Below are 15,913 nucleotides of genomic sequence, written 5' to 3' on the forward strand. Positions count from 1 at the left end.
TTTGTATTTTATCTGTTGATTGTCTTTTGGATATGTGCCATCTTTCCCAAGGAGCCAGAAGAGACCACGGGATTGTCTCTATGTGGTTGTGGGGAGGGGCAGATACCTACACCCAGCTTTTAAAGCTGATTTATAAAATGAGGTAAAACTGCTTGGGAGAGAATTGGGTTTTGGAAACTGATATTTTTCTACCCTGCAGCTTTTTTAAATGAATTCAGTGGGAATTGGTTTTGGCCAAAGACCTATTTTTTTTTTTTTTTTACCCACTTTGGGGGTGGGGGTGGGGGGCAGAAATAGAAAACTCTTTGGGTACAAACTCTATCATCAGGTTATAATGTGAGTTCCCAGCCTGTGTCAGTCTCAGTGTCTGCCATGTCTGGGCCCATCTGGGTGGGTTTACAGCAAAGGTCCATCTAGCCCTGCAGCCTGTCTACAAAACTTCCTGCGGGTGGATGCCGAGGGAAGTGTGAGAGCAGAGCAAGTCCAAGGCGATGGAGCTATAGTTGCACATAGACTGAGGGGTCAGAGGGTGGGAGAGGATAAAGCATGTTGTACTACCCTTTTCTGGGCTGCAATACATGGGCAAGGAGGCTGGAGAGCTGTGGATGTGGATCTCATCCATCTTGCCTGCCTTCTCCAGATGCTGACTGCACAGAGATCAAGAACAGGTTTGTGGCTGCTCGCTCTCGCCTCCCTGTCATGTTCATCGCCACCCCAAAAGACCAGTGGAGCTCCATGTGGACCCAGGAACAACCCTCAGCGCAGGTGAGCTGCGTCCTCTGTCCTTGTCCTGTGGTGGCTGCCAGGTTGGGGCAGTTTCCTGGTTCCAGTGCTGGGGCCAGCTCCAACAGCCCCATGCATGAGCGAGGTCCCTGCTACATGCAGGACTGCTGAGTTTTACCATCTGGCTTTCTTCCCTCCCCAGATCCTCCAGCGCCTTCTCGTGCTGGCCTCAGAGTCTCTCCGTGCTGTGGAGGAGCAGCTCATGGACCCATTTAACAGCCAGGATGTGAAGGTAAGACCCTGGGGTGCCAGCGCAGGTGTTTTCAAGCTCTGGCAAAGCATACTGGTCTTCAGTGATGATCACTGGGATGTGTTAGAAGGATTCAGGCTGTGGCCATGTGTGGTTGCCCTGGGATAAAAGAGCAGCGAGGATAGGAGCGTGGAGGCTAGTGCCCCACTGTGCTACCCTGTTTCGGGGGGAACGTAGCTCTGCATAGCAACTTGGGGTGAAATATCACTGACTAGGACAAATTTATTTTGTATTCTAGTTTCCCTGGGATGTGAGCAAACCCACAGTGTTCCTGTGCTGAATCAGTCATGTGTCTGTGGCTGGAACAAATGGCTCCTCTGGGAGACTGTCTTGGTGGTGTGCAAATCTGGCTTGTGTGCTCCAGTCTTACCAAGCCTAGGGTGGCGGAGGTTTTGGTAGGATGCCAAAAGGCACTTTAGGAAGATGTTATTTTGGTTTGAGTGGAGAAACAAGGCTGTATATAGTTTAACCCTCTTCACTTTAGTGATTTTATTTTTTAAGTTAAAACATCCATTACTGAAATAGACCTGGGAGATGTAGGTGCTTTTTTTTTGCCCATTCAAGGGAGATAGTGTTTTTTGGAGGGGAACTTGTTGATGTACCAAGTAGTGACCTAGGCAGTTCAAGCTGAGAGGAGCAGAAAGCCAAACAGTGGTTACGTATGACAGATTGACATTAGAAACACACACTCCACCACATACAGTGGGTTTTTTTCCTGCCTAGGCAATATAAAAAGGATTTATTGACATTGCTTTCAGTTCTGCTGCATTTTGTGCTGGAAGTGTTACAGGGGTGAGGTCTACTGGAGGTGGTAGCAGTGTGTGTTACAGGGCTGTGAAGGGATGAGATGCTGTGTACGTGTGAGACGTGCCTGGTGGGCTGCAGTCACTGTGTGGACCCAAGACTGAAATTCAAGACGTGCAGTGTGAGCTGGGGGTGGCTAGCTCCTGAAATGAGCCATTGCCTGTCCATAACATCCTCCGAACACCTTGACTCAGCCTCCTTGGTCCTCCTTCCCTCTCCCCTCCTCTTGGCTGCTGTAGTGAGATCGTTTCCCTTCCCCAGGGTATCCCTCTGGTCCATACCAGTATCCTCCCAGGCCTGTCATGTTTGTTAGGGATAAACATGTGATGTTGTTTCTAGGGCTGCTAATCTACTTGTAAGCAAAGTTTTGGGTGGTGAGGAGAGAAAAGCCTTTCCAGTGCAACTTGGAGTTGCCTTCTCTTCCAGTGTATCTAAGAGTGTGCTTCGAGTTTTTTTTTGTCTTTGCATTTGGGTCACTGGTGGATATGTCCATTCTCACGCAGATTCAGACATGGATTTGTGAGCTCTTCTTTGCTCCCAGGGAGGCTACAATAAGCCACGGACTTGGTCGTCTGGGTGGGAAAGAGGGTCTGTGTAGACCAGAGCTAGAACTCAGTGCTGGTCGCTGTTCTTCATGTGTGTTCTCCCCAGCCTGGCTATAAACCAGCTCTGAGCAGTGGGTTTTCTGCCAGTGCCAAGATGGGCAGTGTCCCATGACTCTGTTCATGTCTCTGCATCATTTATTTCATGAAAACATACACATTATTTTAACTTTTTCCATTTTAATACAGCTGCATCCACAGTGCCAAATCCTGCCTGTCTAAATATTTATGTGTGTGGATTGCTCCCCTCCATTAATAGGGCTTGCTCTCACCCTCTGTCTTCTTGATGGAAGATGCTGCTGCCCTCTGGGGCAACTCCTGTCAGACAGACGGGACAGTCCTGTTACTACACAGCTCCTTGTGTCCCCTGGGTGTCATTCATCTTTTGTTAGCTTCTTGACTGCCCTCTTTGTTCTGGGACCCTGCCGCATGTGGTGCAGTTACCTGTCTCAACTCAACCATCTCTCTGTCTCTCGACTGGGTCCATTTTGGGCCCCTCACTACAAAAAGGCCATTGAATGACTTGAGTGTGTCCAAGGAAGGGCAACAGAGCTAGTGCAGGGTCTGGAGCCCATGTCTTATGAGGAGTGGCTGAGGGAACCTGAGGGTTTAGTCTGGAGAAGAGGAGGCTGAGGGGAGACCTCATCGCCCTCTACAGCTCCCTGAAAGGAGGGTGCCAAGAGCTGGGGATGAGTCTCTAACGAAGTAACAAGTGATAGGAAGGACAAGAGGTAATGGCCTCAAGTTGCACCAGGGAAGGTTTAGACTGGGTATTAGGAAGCATTTCTTTACAGAAGGGGTTGTTGGGTGTTGGAATGGGCTGCCCAGGGCAGTGGTGGAGTCCCCATCCCTGGAGGGGCTTAAGAGCCCAGTGCTGAGGGATCTGGTGTAGTTGGGAACTGTCAGTGTGAGGTTAATGGTTGGACTGGATAATCTTGAAGGTCTTTTCCAACCTAGATGATTCTGTCACTGCCCACCCCACTATTGTGCACTCAGGTGGGCTTCCTGGGGTCTGTGGTCAGGGCTGGGGAGGACCACCTTTGCCCTGTGGAAGGCTCTTCTCCAGGGACCATCCTTGAGTCCTGGGGACAGCGGTTAGATTTTTCTGCTGAACAGGGAAACCAATAGGGTAGAGAGTGTAGTGCTTCTGGCTAGACATCTGATATGGGTAGGGAGGGAGCAGCTCCCTTCTTTAAGTGTTGAGTTTGCTGTACAGTTGGACTGTGGCAATTAAGCGTGTCCTTGCTGGTGCACTTTGAAGGTCCAAAGAACATTTAGCCTATTCACCAGATCACCATGGGGGAACCAGCTTGTTTCCTTCACAGAGTCCTTGTTACAGCACTTGCATGAGGTGTAGGGGAGTGAGGGTCACACCCTTCTGACATGAGGAGAGTTCATGCTGGAATGGGGACATGTCTCAGCCCAGAGGGAATGAGATGGCCAGGAAGGGCTAGAGCTTCCCATGGCTCCACCACAGCCGTGTTTTTCATATGGATGTTTTGGAAAACTTCCGACATTAATCTCACAAACATTTTGGCTTTCTAAGTAGAAGGGAATAAGAATGCAAGCAAGGACTTGGGAAATCTCTCTCATCTGTTCAGCTAGCCTGTGTCATATACTGAGTAGCACTGGTCTTTTCTCTCTGCAGATGGTCTTCCGCCCTCCTTTGGAATTCTATGATGTCCTAATCCACCTGAATCCAACTCAGATTCCTCGTCATCTGGAGAGTGTGGACCGGCCGCAAAAGTCATTTTCCCGGGGTGTGCTGAAGAACAGCACTTCAGTGAAGATCCTCTTTCCTGTGGTGGATTATGACCCTGTACAGTGCTACCTCCAGGAGCTGAGAGTAAGCACAGCCCATTGGGGAGGCACTGGGGGCCTGCATAAGGAAGCCTAAATGACCTTCTGGCATTTAGGTTGCCTGCTACTGCAGGACCTACTTGGGTGACATCTTTATGTATTTTGCGTGGGATTGTTGCTCTTTGTGTACCTTTGAAATCGCTTCTTCAGCAGAAGACCTGGTAAATGCACCACCCATTTCATGGAAATGGGAATGCTGCTGATGTGAGAATGACCTCAGATACAAAGCACCTGGGGCTTTTGCTGAAGGAGATTGTATATCAGGGCAGAAGTATATTTAAGTCATTTGTCTCTAGTCAGTTAATTGACTTTTCATGGCTTCTTGCATCAGTTGGGGTGCATGATGAACCCCTGTTTTCTTGGGGGGGTATATAGGAATCTATGGTACCAGTAGTGCTCCTGCTGTTAGGCCAGTGGCTGTGTGAGCCATAGAGGTTGTATATTGGTCACAGGATGGTTCCCGTGTGTCTGGTTACATGCATAATTGCAGAGGAAGCTGGTAATGTAGATATATGGAGAACATCAGTATCCAAAGTTATCAGCCCTGTTCTCTTCCACGGTGTGGCCATGCCAAAGACTCAGCAAGTTGGGGAGTTGTGCAGGATGCTGGGTGCCAGCAGTGATCCACACTGGGTCTGGATAGCCAGTGCTTTGCAGTTGTACAGCCTCTGCCTCTTTGACCCTTCCTAGCTTCATGTGTGATATCTGAGTTAAATGTTAGTGTGCAGAGAGGTGGGGCTGAGATGTTCTTTTTTCAAACCTGTCTTGACTTTCAAGTACCATCATCCCTTACCCACTGAAGTCCTGTGAGCAGTATCAGAGCTGCTGCAGGAATTGTAGGTTGACTTTGGTGAAGATCTCCAATCCTGTTCCCCTGTCAGGGCAGAGCCAGCTTTGACATTAGAGCAGCCTGTGCAAAACCCAGTCCTCATGAATGCTGACTGTCCAGGCATGGAGGTTTCCCACCTCCCTGTCCCAGTGTTTGGCCAGTATTGTGAAAGATGTACCTGAATTGAAACTCCAGTTCAGACTGGAAGACGCTGGGCCCTTTCAGTTCAAGCTTCCCTTTCACTTTAGTGCAGGCAGCTTAGGAGGTGGGCGAAGAAAACATGCAAGCTGCCTGCCAGCTGCGCTCTGTGATGACCTCTGCCCATGGGAAACTGCTGTGGCTTCAGTAGAGCTGCTAGGTCTAGCAAGGTGCAAGCTCAGTCCTGTTACCCACAGCAGGCTGCGACAGTCTTGGGGGGTGAGGAAGTGAGACACAGGGATGCACACAAGTCCTCTTTAAATTGAGGAAGACCTTAAAATTGTCCACAACGTCTCTGCAAGTAGTGCTGCTGCTTTAGCTGGAAGGACATGGGGGAGAGGAGGTACCCAGTGCTCTCGTGTCTTTGAGAAGGAAAGTGGTTGAGAAGCTGGAGGTCCTGCAGACATATTGTAGAGAGCACTGGGGGATTTCTTGAGGTCCAGGATATGCAAGAAGGAAGGAGAGAAGCACCCTTCACAAGACTTTTAAAAGGGAGCAGGAAGCATAGTGATTGGGAGATGTTTTCTATTTCATTCTCTTTCTTTGTGTCTTTCCATCTAAGGATGAGTATCCAGACCAGCCCCTCTCTTTTTATTCCCTAAATGGTGAGGATTTGACCTGCTGCCATGAAACCTCGACCAGCAGGCATAGATATGGGTAGGAAGTGGTGTTTCTTAAGCCTGAAATTCTTTCCCACCCCATGCTGGAAGTGTGGGTTAAAGCTGAACAGGGTGTTTTACAGCTGCTGCCAAGGCGCTGGAGGTGTCTGTATGCATGGGGCCAGAGCCTGTGTGTCTCTGAAGGGGTCAGGGCTAGGCAATCCTCATGGAGACCTGGCAGGAAGCTGATTTCTTGCTCAAAGAACTGGAGACCGCTGGATGAGCCTATCAGGAGAGCTGGCTCCTTGGGGAGCCTCTTAACTGCTTGCAGCAACTCTGGCTGTGTATTGAGGCAGTCAGTCAGGAAACTTGCAGGGTGTGTTGCACTTTATAGTTTTTGTGCTTCTAGTCAACTTGTCAGCAAATGGCTCTAGAAGTGAAAGGTGCAGGGGAGACTTTCCTGGAAAGCAGTTTTCATTATCCTTTAAGCAATTATGACTTAATTGGTCCAGTCAATAGTGACTTACAAGCTGTCTAAATTTCTACTGCCTGTTTCCTCTAATACAGAGAGACACAGACTCAGAATAGGGTTTGGCTGGGTTACAGGTTACAGGTGGTCATAACATCTGAACGAAGAAGAATGGATATGAACAGAGATCATGTTGCCTCATTGAAAGCAGTGTTGGGATCACTTGGTGTTTCCTGCTCTTTGACCTGAGAATGCGCAAGAGGGAGTAGGAACTGGTCACAGCTTTCTCTGAAGAGTGATCTATGGGATAGAGAGCCTGAAATGTGCTCTGGCATTTCTTTCTGGAGGTCTTTTCCTCCTCTTGAAGGCTCTGAGATAGGTATGGTTGTGTTCCCTTGTGGCCGTCCTATTGGAGGTATCTTGTACTACCAGTTCACTTGTCTCTTGTAGCTTCCAGATCAGTAGCAGGCAGACCTGAAGGCACTGATCTCTTTCTGGGCAAACAGGTGCTTCTTCTGGAAGCATCACAGAGGTGATGCTGCACCTCCTATAAGATAACTTAGCTGTGTCCATCCATGTTGGAAGGCCTCAAAAGCTGACTTTGCACTCGCTGCAGGGTCACCAGCAAGCAGGCGATGCCAAGCTGTCTTCATTTCTCCATGTACCAATATTCTTGCCTAAAGGCGAGACCTTTCCATCAGCTTTGTGCTTTGGCCTAGCTTTGGTTGGTAGCCTCTCCAGCACCCTTGTATTTTTCATCCCTTGGCTTTTACTGCTTGAAGTGGCAACTCTTCATCCTGCAGGCTGGGAGCCCCAGGGGTGATCCAAATCCAGCAAGAAGTTGGTGCTGGAAAAGAGTGCGGTGACAGCAGTGAATCTTTAGGATATATTTTGGATGAGAAGGCACTTGGACGCAGGACTGACTGGCTTTGACTCATGTAATTTGCTCTCACTTAACAGCACAAACCACAACAGCAACAGGGTGGTAGCTGAGGCTGACAGTGCAGCCATGGTGGGTTTATAGGAACAAAGGAAGACATCTACCATGCAGCAGTACTGTGAGATTTTGTTCTCTTCTGTGGGCAGAAAAGAAACACCTGCCCTTTTCTTAGCTTCCCATGTGAAAAAGGAATTTAAATGCCTGGACAATACTGATTGAGTTGACAGGGGCAGGAAGTAGCATATTCCCCAGTGTCCTTGGCCCAATAACCAGGAGACTCACTTTTCTCTTGTCCAACCTGTTTGCTTCTGAGAGGTCCCTGTTCTTCTCAGATCAAAGGGGTTAGCAAAACAGGAGTGCTCTGGAGCCAAAGGATTGATGTATGCCTTCTCCAAGAAGCCTAATCAGAGGAGAAAATGAAAGGAGGGGAGGTGTTAAGTCCTGACTGCTTTAATTTCTCCTGCTCCATGGAGATGTGCTGCAGGAGCTAGTCTGATGGAGTTGCTCTGGTGCCTGGGAGGCTCTGGGTAGAGATGAAAGGCTGGTTGTGGATTTCAGACAGCAAATTCTTCAATTCCAGGACAGATCTGATAGAAAAGGCCTGTTCTGGGAGTCTGTCCAGATGAGAAGGCTTTGCAGACAAACACTTTTGAGGGAAAGCAGGTACCAGACGTCATGCAGAGAGGGCTTCCCCGGAGCTTCAGCCCATCAGCAGCATCCCTGCCACTTACAGTCCTAAGTACCTCAGCAAGCAAACCCTGGGTTGGGTCCTGGCAGGGATTCTCCAGCAGGGCTAAATTAAGTTTAAAGTGTCTCAGACAAGGTTCCCACTGGATCTCCATTGTGACTGCTGGTCTGTGTTGTAGTGGCTGTTGAGCCACCCCCAGCCATTTGCTGTATTCCCATGGTGTGGGAAGGTTTGATCAGTACAGCTTTTGTTCCAGGGTTGCTTGGCTGTCCTCTGGACTTGGGAGACGATCCAGAGGACTTGATATGCTTGCTGTGCCTGTCTGAATGCATTCAGGAGCTCACAAAGCCCAGAGGTTCTGGTCATCTCCCTGAGGTCCAGAGCTGTTCTCTCATGGTGGGGAAAATCAGATGAAGCTGTCTGTGCCATGTCCATCTGCGTGTCTAATGGCTGTTAAAAGACCTAACACTTCTTACTGGGTGTTTGGTCTCACTAGGTCTCTGGATGTGAAGTGCTCTCTTTCACTGAGATTAGTTTTCTGTGGCCTGTGGAAGAGCTCATGACAGAGGAGCTGCCCATCTTGTAGATGGGAGACCTTTCCTATGTGGATGAGCAGGATGATGTTTCGTGCTTTAGTGTAAACATCCTTCCCCTAAAGCCATATTTTACATTTCTTGCACCTTCAGACAAGACCTATCTCGAAGACTTTACAGCCCTTTCATTTCTTCCTCCCATCATGTAGGAATGTGTATCTTGCTACTGCATGTTAGGAAGGAATTAATGATACTAAAAATTCTTAGTCTTTTACAATTTATAAGCTGTGGTTATGGGATGTAGCTGGAATTGATGAAATCTTTTCAGGTCAGACTACTCCCTTCCTGTTTTGACTGACAGGGCTGACTCCTGTGGTGGCTCCAGATGGGCACTGACAAACTGAAAAAACTGTGCACTCATGTAGCATGGAGAAAACCTTCCTGTCTGGTTCTACCCCTTCAGAGGGGCAGAGGTGGCAGGAAATTACCCACTCTTACAACTGCAGAGCAGCTGTGTGACCCTTAGCATTGTGCCTAGGGTTGGGGGTGGATGCCCGTGTGTGTATGCATATGGGCATGTGTGCGCTTAGCGAGGCATCAGCCTTATGTGCTCCATGGGTGAGCTGACAGGGTACTTGTGGCTGCATTTCTTCTGTTGGTAATGCATTCCAAGACGTCTGTAGGATTTGTCCCCTAGGAAGTGACGTAAGACTTTAGAATCTCTGATGGTTTGGTGGATTGATGGACAAAGCATGTTTGCTAATACAGCCAGGAGAACATGGGTGGCTTTTTTCTTTGGCATACTACTTTGCTGCTGCCCCAAACCCTTGGGACAAGGATGCACATGTGGCTCTGATGTGGCACTCAGAAGTGGAAAAATTTTAATAGTTTGAAATGGCTTTTATCAGCTGAATCCCAAACCTAATGGCCAGGTTTCTTGTGTCTTTTAAAACCTCTCTGACAGAGAAGTAACTGCAGCCTGGCTTTCTCGACAGTGCTTGTTGCTCAGTTTGGGTATGGGGGAAGGCTCTGTCTGTGTCACGTAACCTGTAAGCATCAGGGCAGGTCACAGTAGGATGACAAGGACCTTAAAGTGTTAACCACAAATGTAGTAATGTATTGGAAGTAAGTAGCTTTAATAGGGTTTTTTATACTGGTAGGTTGCTTGCTGAGAGCACTTTAAATGTTCTAAGCACTGAACTAATGTTGATTGATGGATTTGCCACTTGAACTTCATGAAGGAGAGCTGCTAGGCACATTTTAGGTGCAGAGACCTCCTGTGAAACAGCTCTTCTTTTTCCAGCAGCTGTGTTGCAATGGACCTGATCTCTGGGTATAAGTAGGAGCATGGAAAAAATGGGTGGAAAAATGGTTAAGTCAAAAACCCCCACCCCTAAACAACAATAATGTAGTTGCTTAACTAGTGATGAGTGCTTACATCATTGCAAAATCTGTGCTTCAGCCTGAGCTGCTTAATCCAGTAATCCCATTTTGAGATCAGGGTATTGTTTTACTCACCACTGTTCTGCATCCTTTCATTTGAACAGTGCAGATGTCTCCTTACAGACCTTGAGCTAATCTTCTTCCCGGTGCCATGTACCCCTTCCTCACAAGTATTAACCTCATCTGAGTCACAGCCCCGAGCTTGCAGGTCCCCTGTGCCCCTGTGAGATGGAAACCAGCTGTAGGTTTTGCTGATGGCAAGGAACCTCCTGAGCACAGGGGCTTTTACTGGGCCTTTAAAGCTGAATTGCAACCAAAGATAAGAGCAGCTTGAGGAGTAGGTGTTCAAATTCACTCCCTGCTTTTTCTCCCTTTTCTTTTAAACTTGCCCTTGAGGAAGGTGTTTGCAGGCTCAGGCAAGCCCAGTGGCACTAAGCATGGAGCATGGGATGTGGAAAGGGGGGAAAATCCTGTTTTCCTTTACTGCCCAAGCCCTCTGCACAAACAGAAGTGTGGTGGCTAATACACAAATGCAGAAGGTTACCCTTTGTGGGGATTTTGAACTGGATGCCATCCTTTTAATATCTGCCCTCTGTTCCCTGCTGTCTGGAAAAAAGGTGATGGGTAACAGGCTGAACAGTGGTTTTATTGGGAAATGAGGTGAGTCTGGGAGGGCTCCTTTCCTGCAAATGCTCCTGGCTCCTGTCCAGCAAGACATGCCTGTAAAAAATACCTTTCTCGTAGGGAGCATTGCATGGCACTCAAGACCTTGCCCTGTAGAGTAGCAGAGTTTTTTCAGGTTCTCACATGCTCTGCTCCTCTTTGGTTTGGAAAGTGGCACGTTGGCAGTCAGCGTGCCCTGAGCTTGCTTTCCCTCTCTCATGCTGTTTGCGTTTTGGCAAAAGGAGAAGTTTTCTCTATTGGCTGGGCTCTGAGTGCAGCCCATCGTTCTCAACAGAGAAATGCTAGGGCAGGTTGCCTCTTTCTCAATGTATTTTTAGACAGTGGTTTTCCTAACCAGTTTGGTGAGATAATGCCTTGACCAGCCTTTTCCCTGTGAAGATCCCATGAAGTAGGATGAGCTGACAGTTCTTAGGATCTTCCCAGCTTGATGGCCTAATTGTGTTACCCTGTGTTTGTGATAGGTCAAGTCCGAGCTCATAAATCTGTCTCTGAAGGTTGCAGACACCACCACCCCTTCCTGCTTATCAGATCTTTACTCTTAAAATGCCAACTCATCTCTTGGGATCACTGGTAATACCAACCCAGTCCACCTTTTTCTTCCTCTTACTGTAATCCTGGTATGTCTGTATAAGACCCCTTCCAAGCTTGCCCTTGATGTTGATCTTTTTTTCATGCCCATCCCCATGAAAATCTTGTTATACAATGATGGCAGCAGAGACCTCTCTTTGTTAAGACCCTGGCAGAGTTGCAGCTGGGGTTACTAAGGGGAGGGAGGAGAAGGCTGACAAGGGAGAAGAGGGTCTGCATTTCTTGCAGTAAGTTGCTCTAAAGCCAGTGAGGCCATGTGTCATGTGGGGGCTCTTTGCTTGGCCCGGTAAACATGTGCCATTGCCTGTTGTTAATCTCCACTGAGATGAACAAGTGTCAAAGAGCAGTTTCTTGGCTGGCTTGTTCAGGGTGCATATCTCTAGGTACCAGCGTGTTGGGTGCTGAGCTGTAGGGCCAGACTTTAGGGTTCAAAAAGTTGGTTGCACGCAGCATTCTTTATTTCTGCTGCAATGCTCACCCCTTGTCTCCTTGCAGTGCTGGGAATCCAGCTTGCGTGGGCTTGGAGGAAACCAGACTGTGGACTTTAGTCATCTCTTTATGCAAGATCTCTTTTTGAGCTCTGCTGCTCAGCACCACCAAAGGAGCTGCTCATTGACACAGCTGCTGAAGCACAGGGGCAAGGAGGGCAGGTTCCTGCAGTGCCTCCATTGAACTTTTTGTCTCTTTGCACCTCACAGGACTTTGTGTTACTTAAAATTTTTGCTGTTACGTTTACTTTTGGGATGCTGCATGCTGACATAATGCATGGAATTTATCCTGGTGGAAGAAGCTTTGATACCTTGTTGGCACAGATTGCAGAGCTTGAGATGCTGGCCTCCAGCAAAAGGTCCTTTGCTGTGGTTTGTCTTTGCTGCCATATGTAGTGAAATATATTGTGGCAGCGTTGCCTGCTGGACAAGGCCAACCTCTTGCCATCTGATGCACTGTGAAATCTCGGATGTGGCTGTTGGTTGCTGGGATAGGACAGCTTGGTAGTAAAAGGTCAAGCTGATGGGAGGCTATGGTGAGGAACACTCAGTGGTTGTCACCTAAGGGTTTTAGTGTCCTAAAACTGGATGCTGATTTCTGGGTGCTCTTGCAGGTCTGTGGGAGGTGGTGAATCATTTCTGCTCTGTGGGACAGCAAGAGGTAGTCAGCAATGAGGTCTGCATGCAGAACTTGGAGGCAGTGCACTGTATCCATCAAGGCTGGGGGAAAAGAGGCAGCAGGAGGCAACTAGGATCTGTCCATGGACTGCCAGTTGCTTTCTGTGCTGAGAATCTGCTGGAAGTTGGGCTAGCGTGGAGCTACTGTGTGTCCCTGTGTAAGGAGATTGAATCATGGCTTTGTCTCTGGAATGTCTGGCACAACTTCTGTTTTCTACCCAGGATGCCTTCAGCGATCTTGCCTTGTTCTTCTATGACAAGCATGGTGGGGAAGTGATTGCAGTTTTGTGGAAACCTTTGAGCTTTCAGCCTCAGCCTTTTAAGGTGAGTTTTTGACTCTACTTTCAGTTTCATGTTACCTTTGTGCCCTGAAAGCTTGGAGGGCTTTTTTTTTTTTCATTGTAATTGCTTTGTCTAACTCTCATCAGTCCCAAAGCCCTTTGAGAAGTGGAGCTCATACTTCTGTCCCTTCTTAGAAAGGGTGAAACCAAGATAGGGCTATGGCCATGGTGCCCCCAGTCATCAGCATAGCTGAGAAGGGAATGTGTGTCCCTGGCAAGTCCCAGCACCATAATCATGAGTCAGAATAGAGCTCTCTGTCCCAGGTGCTCTTCTTTAGTCCCTTCCTGGGAAATGGGCAATGCCTTGTTTGCCAAAGAGGTTTGGTATGTGCAGCAGGCTGTCCTATTCTCGTGGCTTTAGGCACCTTCCTCAGAAATACCGTACCCACAAGAAGGTGGGGTGGCAAGCCTAAGTTCATAGTGCCTAAGTCCTATCAATATATGGAGACATTTTCCAGCTACACTGTGTGGGTTGGCAAACTCCAGCGGGTGGTTAAGCTAGGTGTGAGGCACGCTGGAATGATTCATGCTGCTTTCTATGAAGGAAAGACGCAAAGAAACCAGTGACTCATGGCTCAGAGTTGGCATCCCAGGCTCTTCTGCTGTCAGTCTCTGGGTGATTTATCTCCCCTCTCTTCATGGCCAGGGGGCATTGACCATTCAGCCTAGTTGCAGTTGTGAAACCCAGTTATTCAGTGGTGAAACAGGAGGAGGAGACGCTTGCATCTGAGCTGAGTTTGATTTGATTAAAATCAGTGGTTTGATTAAACATAACAGCCTTTTTGTTCATCTGGAACAAAAGGATCTCTTCCTACTTGAGGTCTTGACACCCACCAAATTGCAGAGCAGAGCCCAGGCAGCTCTTACTCAGCGTTATGGTGTGGTCCTTTTTGCATACTCCATCTGCTCTAGTTTCACAGACTCCACCATGCACCTGGTCATTATTTCTCTCCCTCCCTTGTGGTCTTTGGACTCCAGGGTAAACCCCAAAAGGGTCTGGAAGGGCCACTCTTGCACTTTGTTAGCTCTGTTAATGAGCAGTGATGGTGTTGAGAAATGAAGCTTAGAAAATTAGGTGTAATTGTGTGGCAGGGCTTGGATGTGACAAGGCAAGAGAGTAAACTACTTCTCTTATTTGAGACTTGCAGAGGTTTCAAAGCAGCTCTGAGCAGATGCTTACATTTGTGCTATATTCATGTGTGTCCTGCAGGTCTCCAGCATGAAAGGGAGGATGGTGACAACTCTGAACAGTGAGCTGGTCTGTGTTCCCAACGTGGAGGCAATTCTGGAGGACTTCGAGGTTTTGGGAGAAGGCCTGGTGAAAAGTGTGGAAGCTCGTACAGAGAAATGGACTATCTGATGCCACTGAGAGGTGTCAGAGGGACCCATCCTGAAGCAGATTGTTCGCTCTGGGACTGTTCCTTTTTGTAAATCAGTCCTAGGAAAGGCTTTTTGGCTTTTTAAATGGAAAAGCTGTGTTTTACTCTATTTATCTTTGTATGCCTTGTTCAGAAAAGCAATGGGAACTGTCACTGTTTTCAAGAATACAATCGCTTTTTATTTTGAAGAAAATATAAAGATGGGTTAAAGGTTTTGAGTGTTCCTTTTCCTTGTAGGAAACAAAGCTGTGTTCACATGAAAATGTCAAGTACTGAAAATTCTGGCTGAAGTGTGCATTGGGAAGGCAGTTTCCTTGTTCAAAAGAGAGATCGTAACAGCTGATGGTATTTCTAGTGGTTAGCAAAACTAAAGAAACACTGAGCCATTCAGAAATGACCAGGTTATTCCCCTCTACTAAGGCCTAGTGAGACACATCTGGCATGCTGTGTCCAATGCTGGGCTCCCCGGTAACGGAGACGTGGACACTGAAGTGGGCCCAGTGAAGGGCAATGAAGATGATTAAAAGGGTTGAAGCTGTTGTCATACAAGGAGAGGGTGCAAGAGCTGGGTTTGTTCAGCCTTGAGAAGAGAAGGCTCAAGGGCATCTTACCAATGTGTTTAAATACCTGATGGGGGCATAGAGAACATGGAACCAGGCTGTTCTCAGTGGTGCCCAGTGGTGGGATTGTAAACCAGAACAACAGGGTGAGAGACATAAATTGAAATGCAGGAAATTCTACTTAAAACACTTTTTTTACTATGAGGGTGGTTAAACACTGGCACAGGTTGTCCAAGGAGGTGGAGGAGTCTCCATCCCTGGAGATACTCAAAACCCAACTGGACAGCCTGCTCTAGGTGACCCTAGTCTTAGCAGGGGTGTTGGATTATTTCTCTCGTGTGGAATGATCATGGGGACTCCTGACGGAGAAAGAAGAGGGAATGAATGCACTAGCCCTGTCCCCTCTTCTGATGGAGATAGCACATGTGTTCTAACAGCAAAGCATGGGTGAATCAAGTGTGGAGTAAAGGAAACAAACTTCTTGACAGCAGATATTGCAGAAACCAAAATTAGATCAAGCTTGGAGAGGCAAGTGAGTGTTCAGACAGTTTTGATAACTGTAGACAGTTGTTGCCTGGTAAGGAGCATTTTGGATAGGATGATTAATCTGTTGCTTTAAGACCTACTGACCTCTCCAGCTGTTGGAAGTGGGTCTGAGGCTTTGTGGAGGAGATTCACAACTTGTTTTTCAAATGTTCTCTCTGCAGTATTTGAAAGTGGGCTGTGGCAGAGATGGAGCACTGCTCTGATGCTGTCTACCTGGTGCCTATTGATCCAGTGTGTCCTACAGGGTAGGTGTATGTGTGCAGTGTCCCTGGTTTGGGTATATATCTGCTATATTAAAATAACAAGAAACATTTGTCTCTCTTCCCTGTGTCAGTGGCTGAGGGAGGCTGTAGGTGAAATCATTTGCCGATCCTTTGCTTGCAAGAGCTTTTTGAGTATACCTAAACGGAAAGCATTAAAAGCACTTAGCGTGCAAAACAGATATGAAACAAAGCAGTAGCACTCTGTTGCTACCGTGACCCCTGCAGGCTAAGAAGCTGCTGACAAGTCCATTAGCAAACAAGATGCAGGCAGTGATTTCAACAGGCTTCAGAAGTGGTTAATTAGGGATTAGTTTTTAAGCCTCACTTTGTTCTGTTTTATCATCCTCTAGATGTTGGAATTGCCCAACCTGCCTTCAGCAATGGCTGT

The 15,913-nt window shown here is 47.7% G+C and overlaps 1 protein-coding gene across 1 annotated transcript in view; it reads left to right on the top strand.

Moving 5' to 3' along the window:
* The window catches only part of NOL6 (nucleolar protein 6), a 28,596-nt gene extending 14,222 nt beyond the window's left edge, over window positions 1-14,374 (top strand). The window contains exons 22-26 of the mRNA XM_026865844.1: window positions 641-765; window positions 926-1,015; window positions 4,088-4,285; window positions 12,659-12,760; window positions 13,988-14,374. Coding sequence (XP_026721645.1) covers window positions 641-765; window positions 926-1,015; window positions 4,088-4,285; window positions 12,659-12,760; window positions 13,988-14,137 — 665 coding nt within the window. The 3' untranslated portion in view covers window positions 14,138-14,374. The remainder of the gene's footprint in view (window positions 1-640; window positions 766-925; window positions 1,016-4,087; window positions 4,286-12,658; window positions 12,761-13,987) is intronic.
* The last annotated feature ends 1,539 nt before the right edge of the window (window positions 14,375-15,913 follow it).

The sequence above is a fragment of the Athene cunicularia genome (genome assembly GCF_003259725.1).
Source record: "Athene cunicularia isolate RWA chromosome Z unlocalized genomic scaffold, athCun1 chrZ_part1, whole genome shotgun sequence".
Taxonomy (NCBI): domain Eukaryota; kingdom Metazoa; phylum Chordata; class Aves; order Strigiformes; family Strigidae; genus Athene; species Athene cunicularia.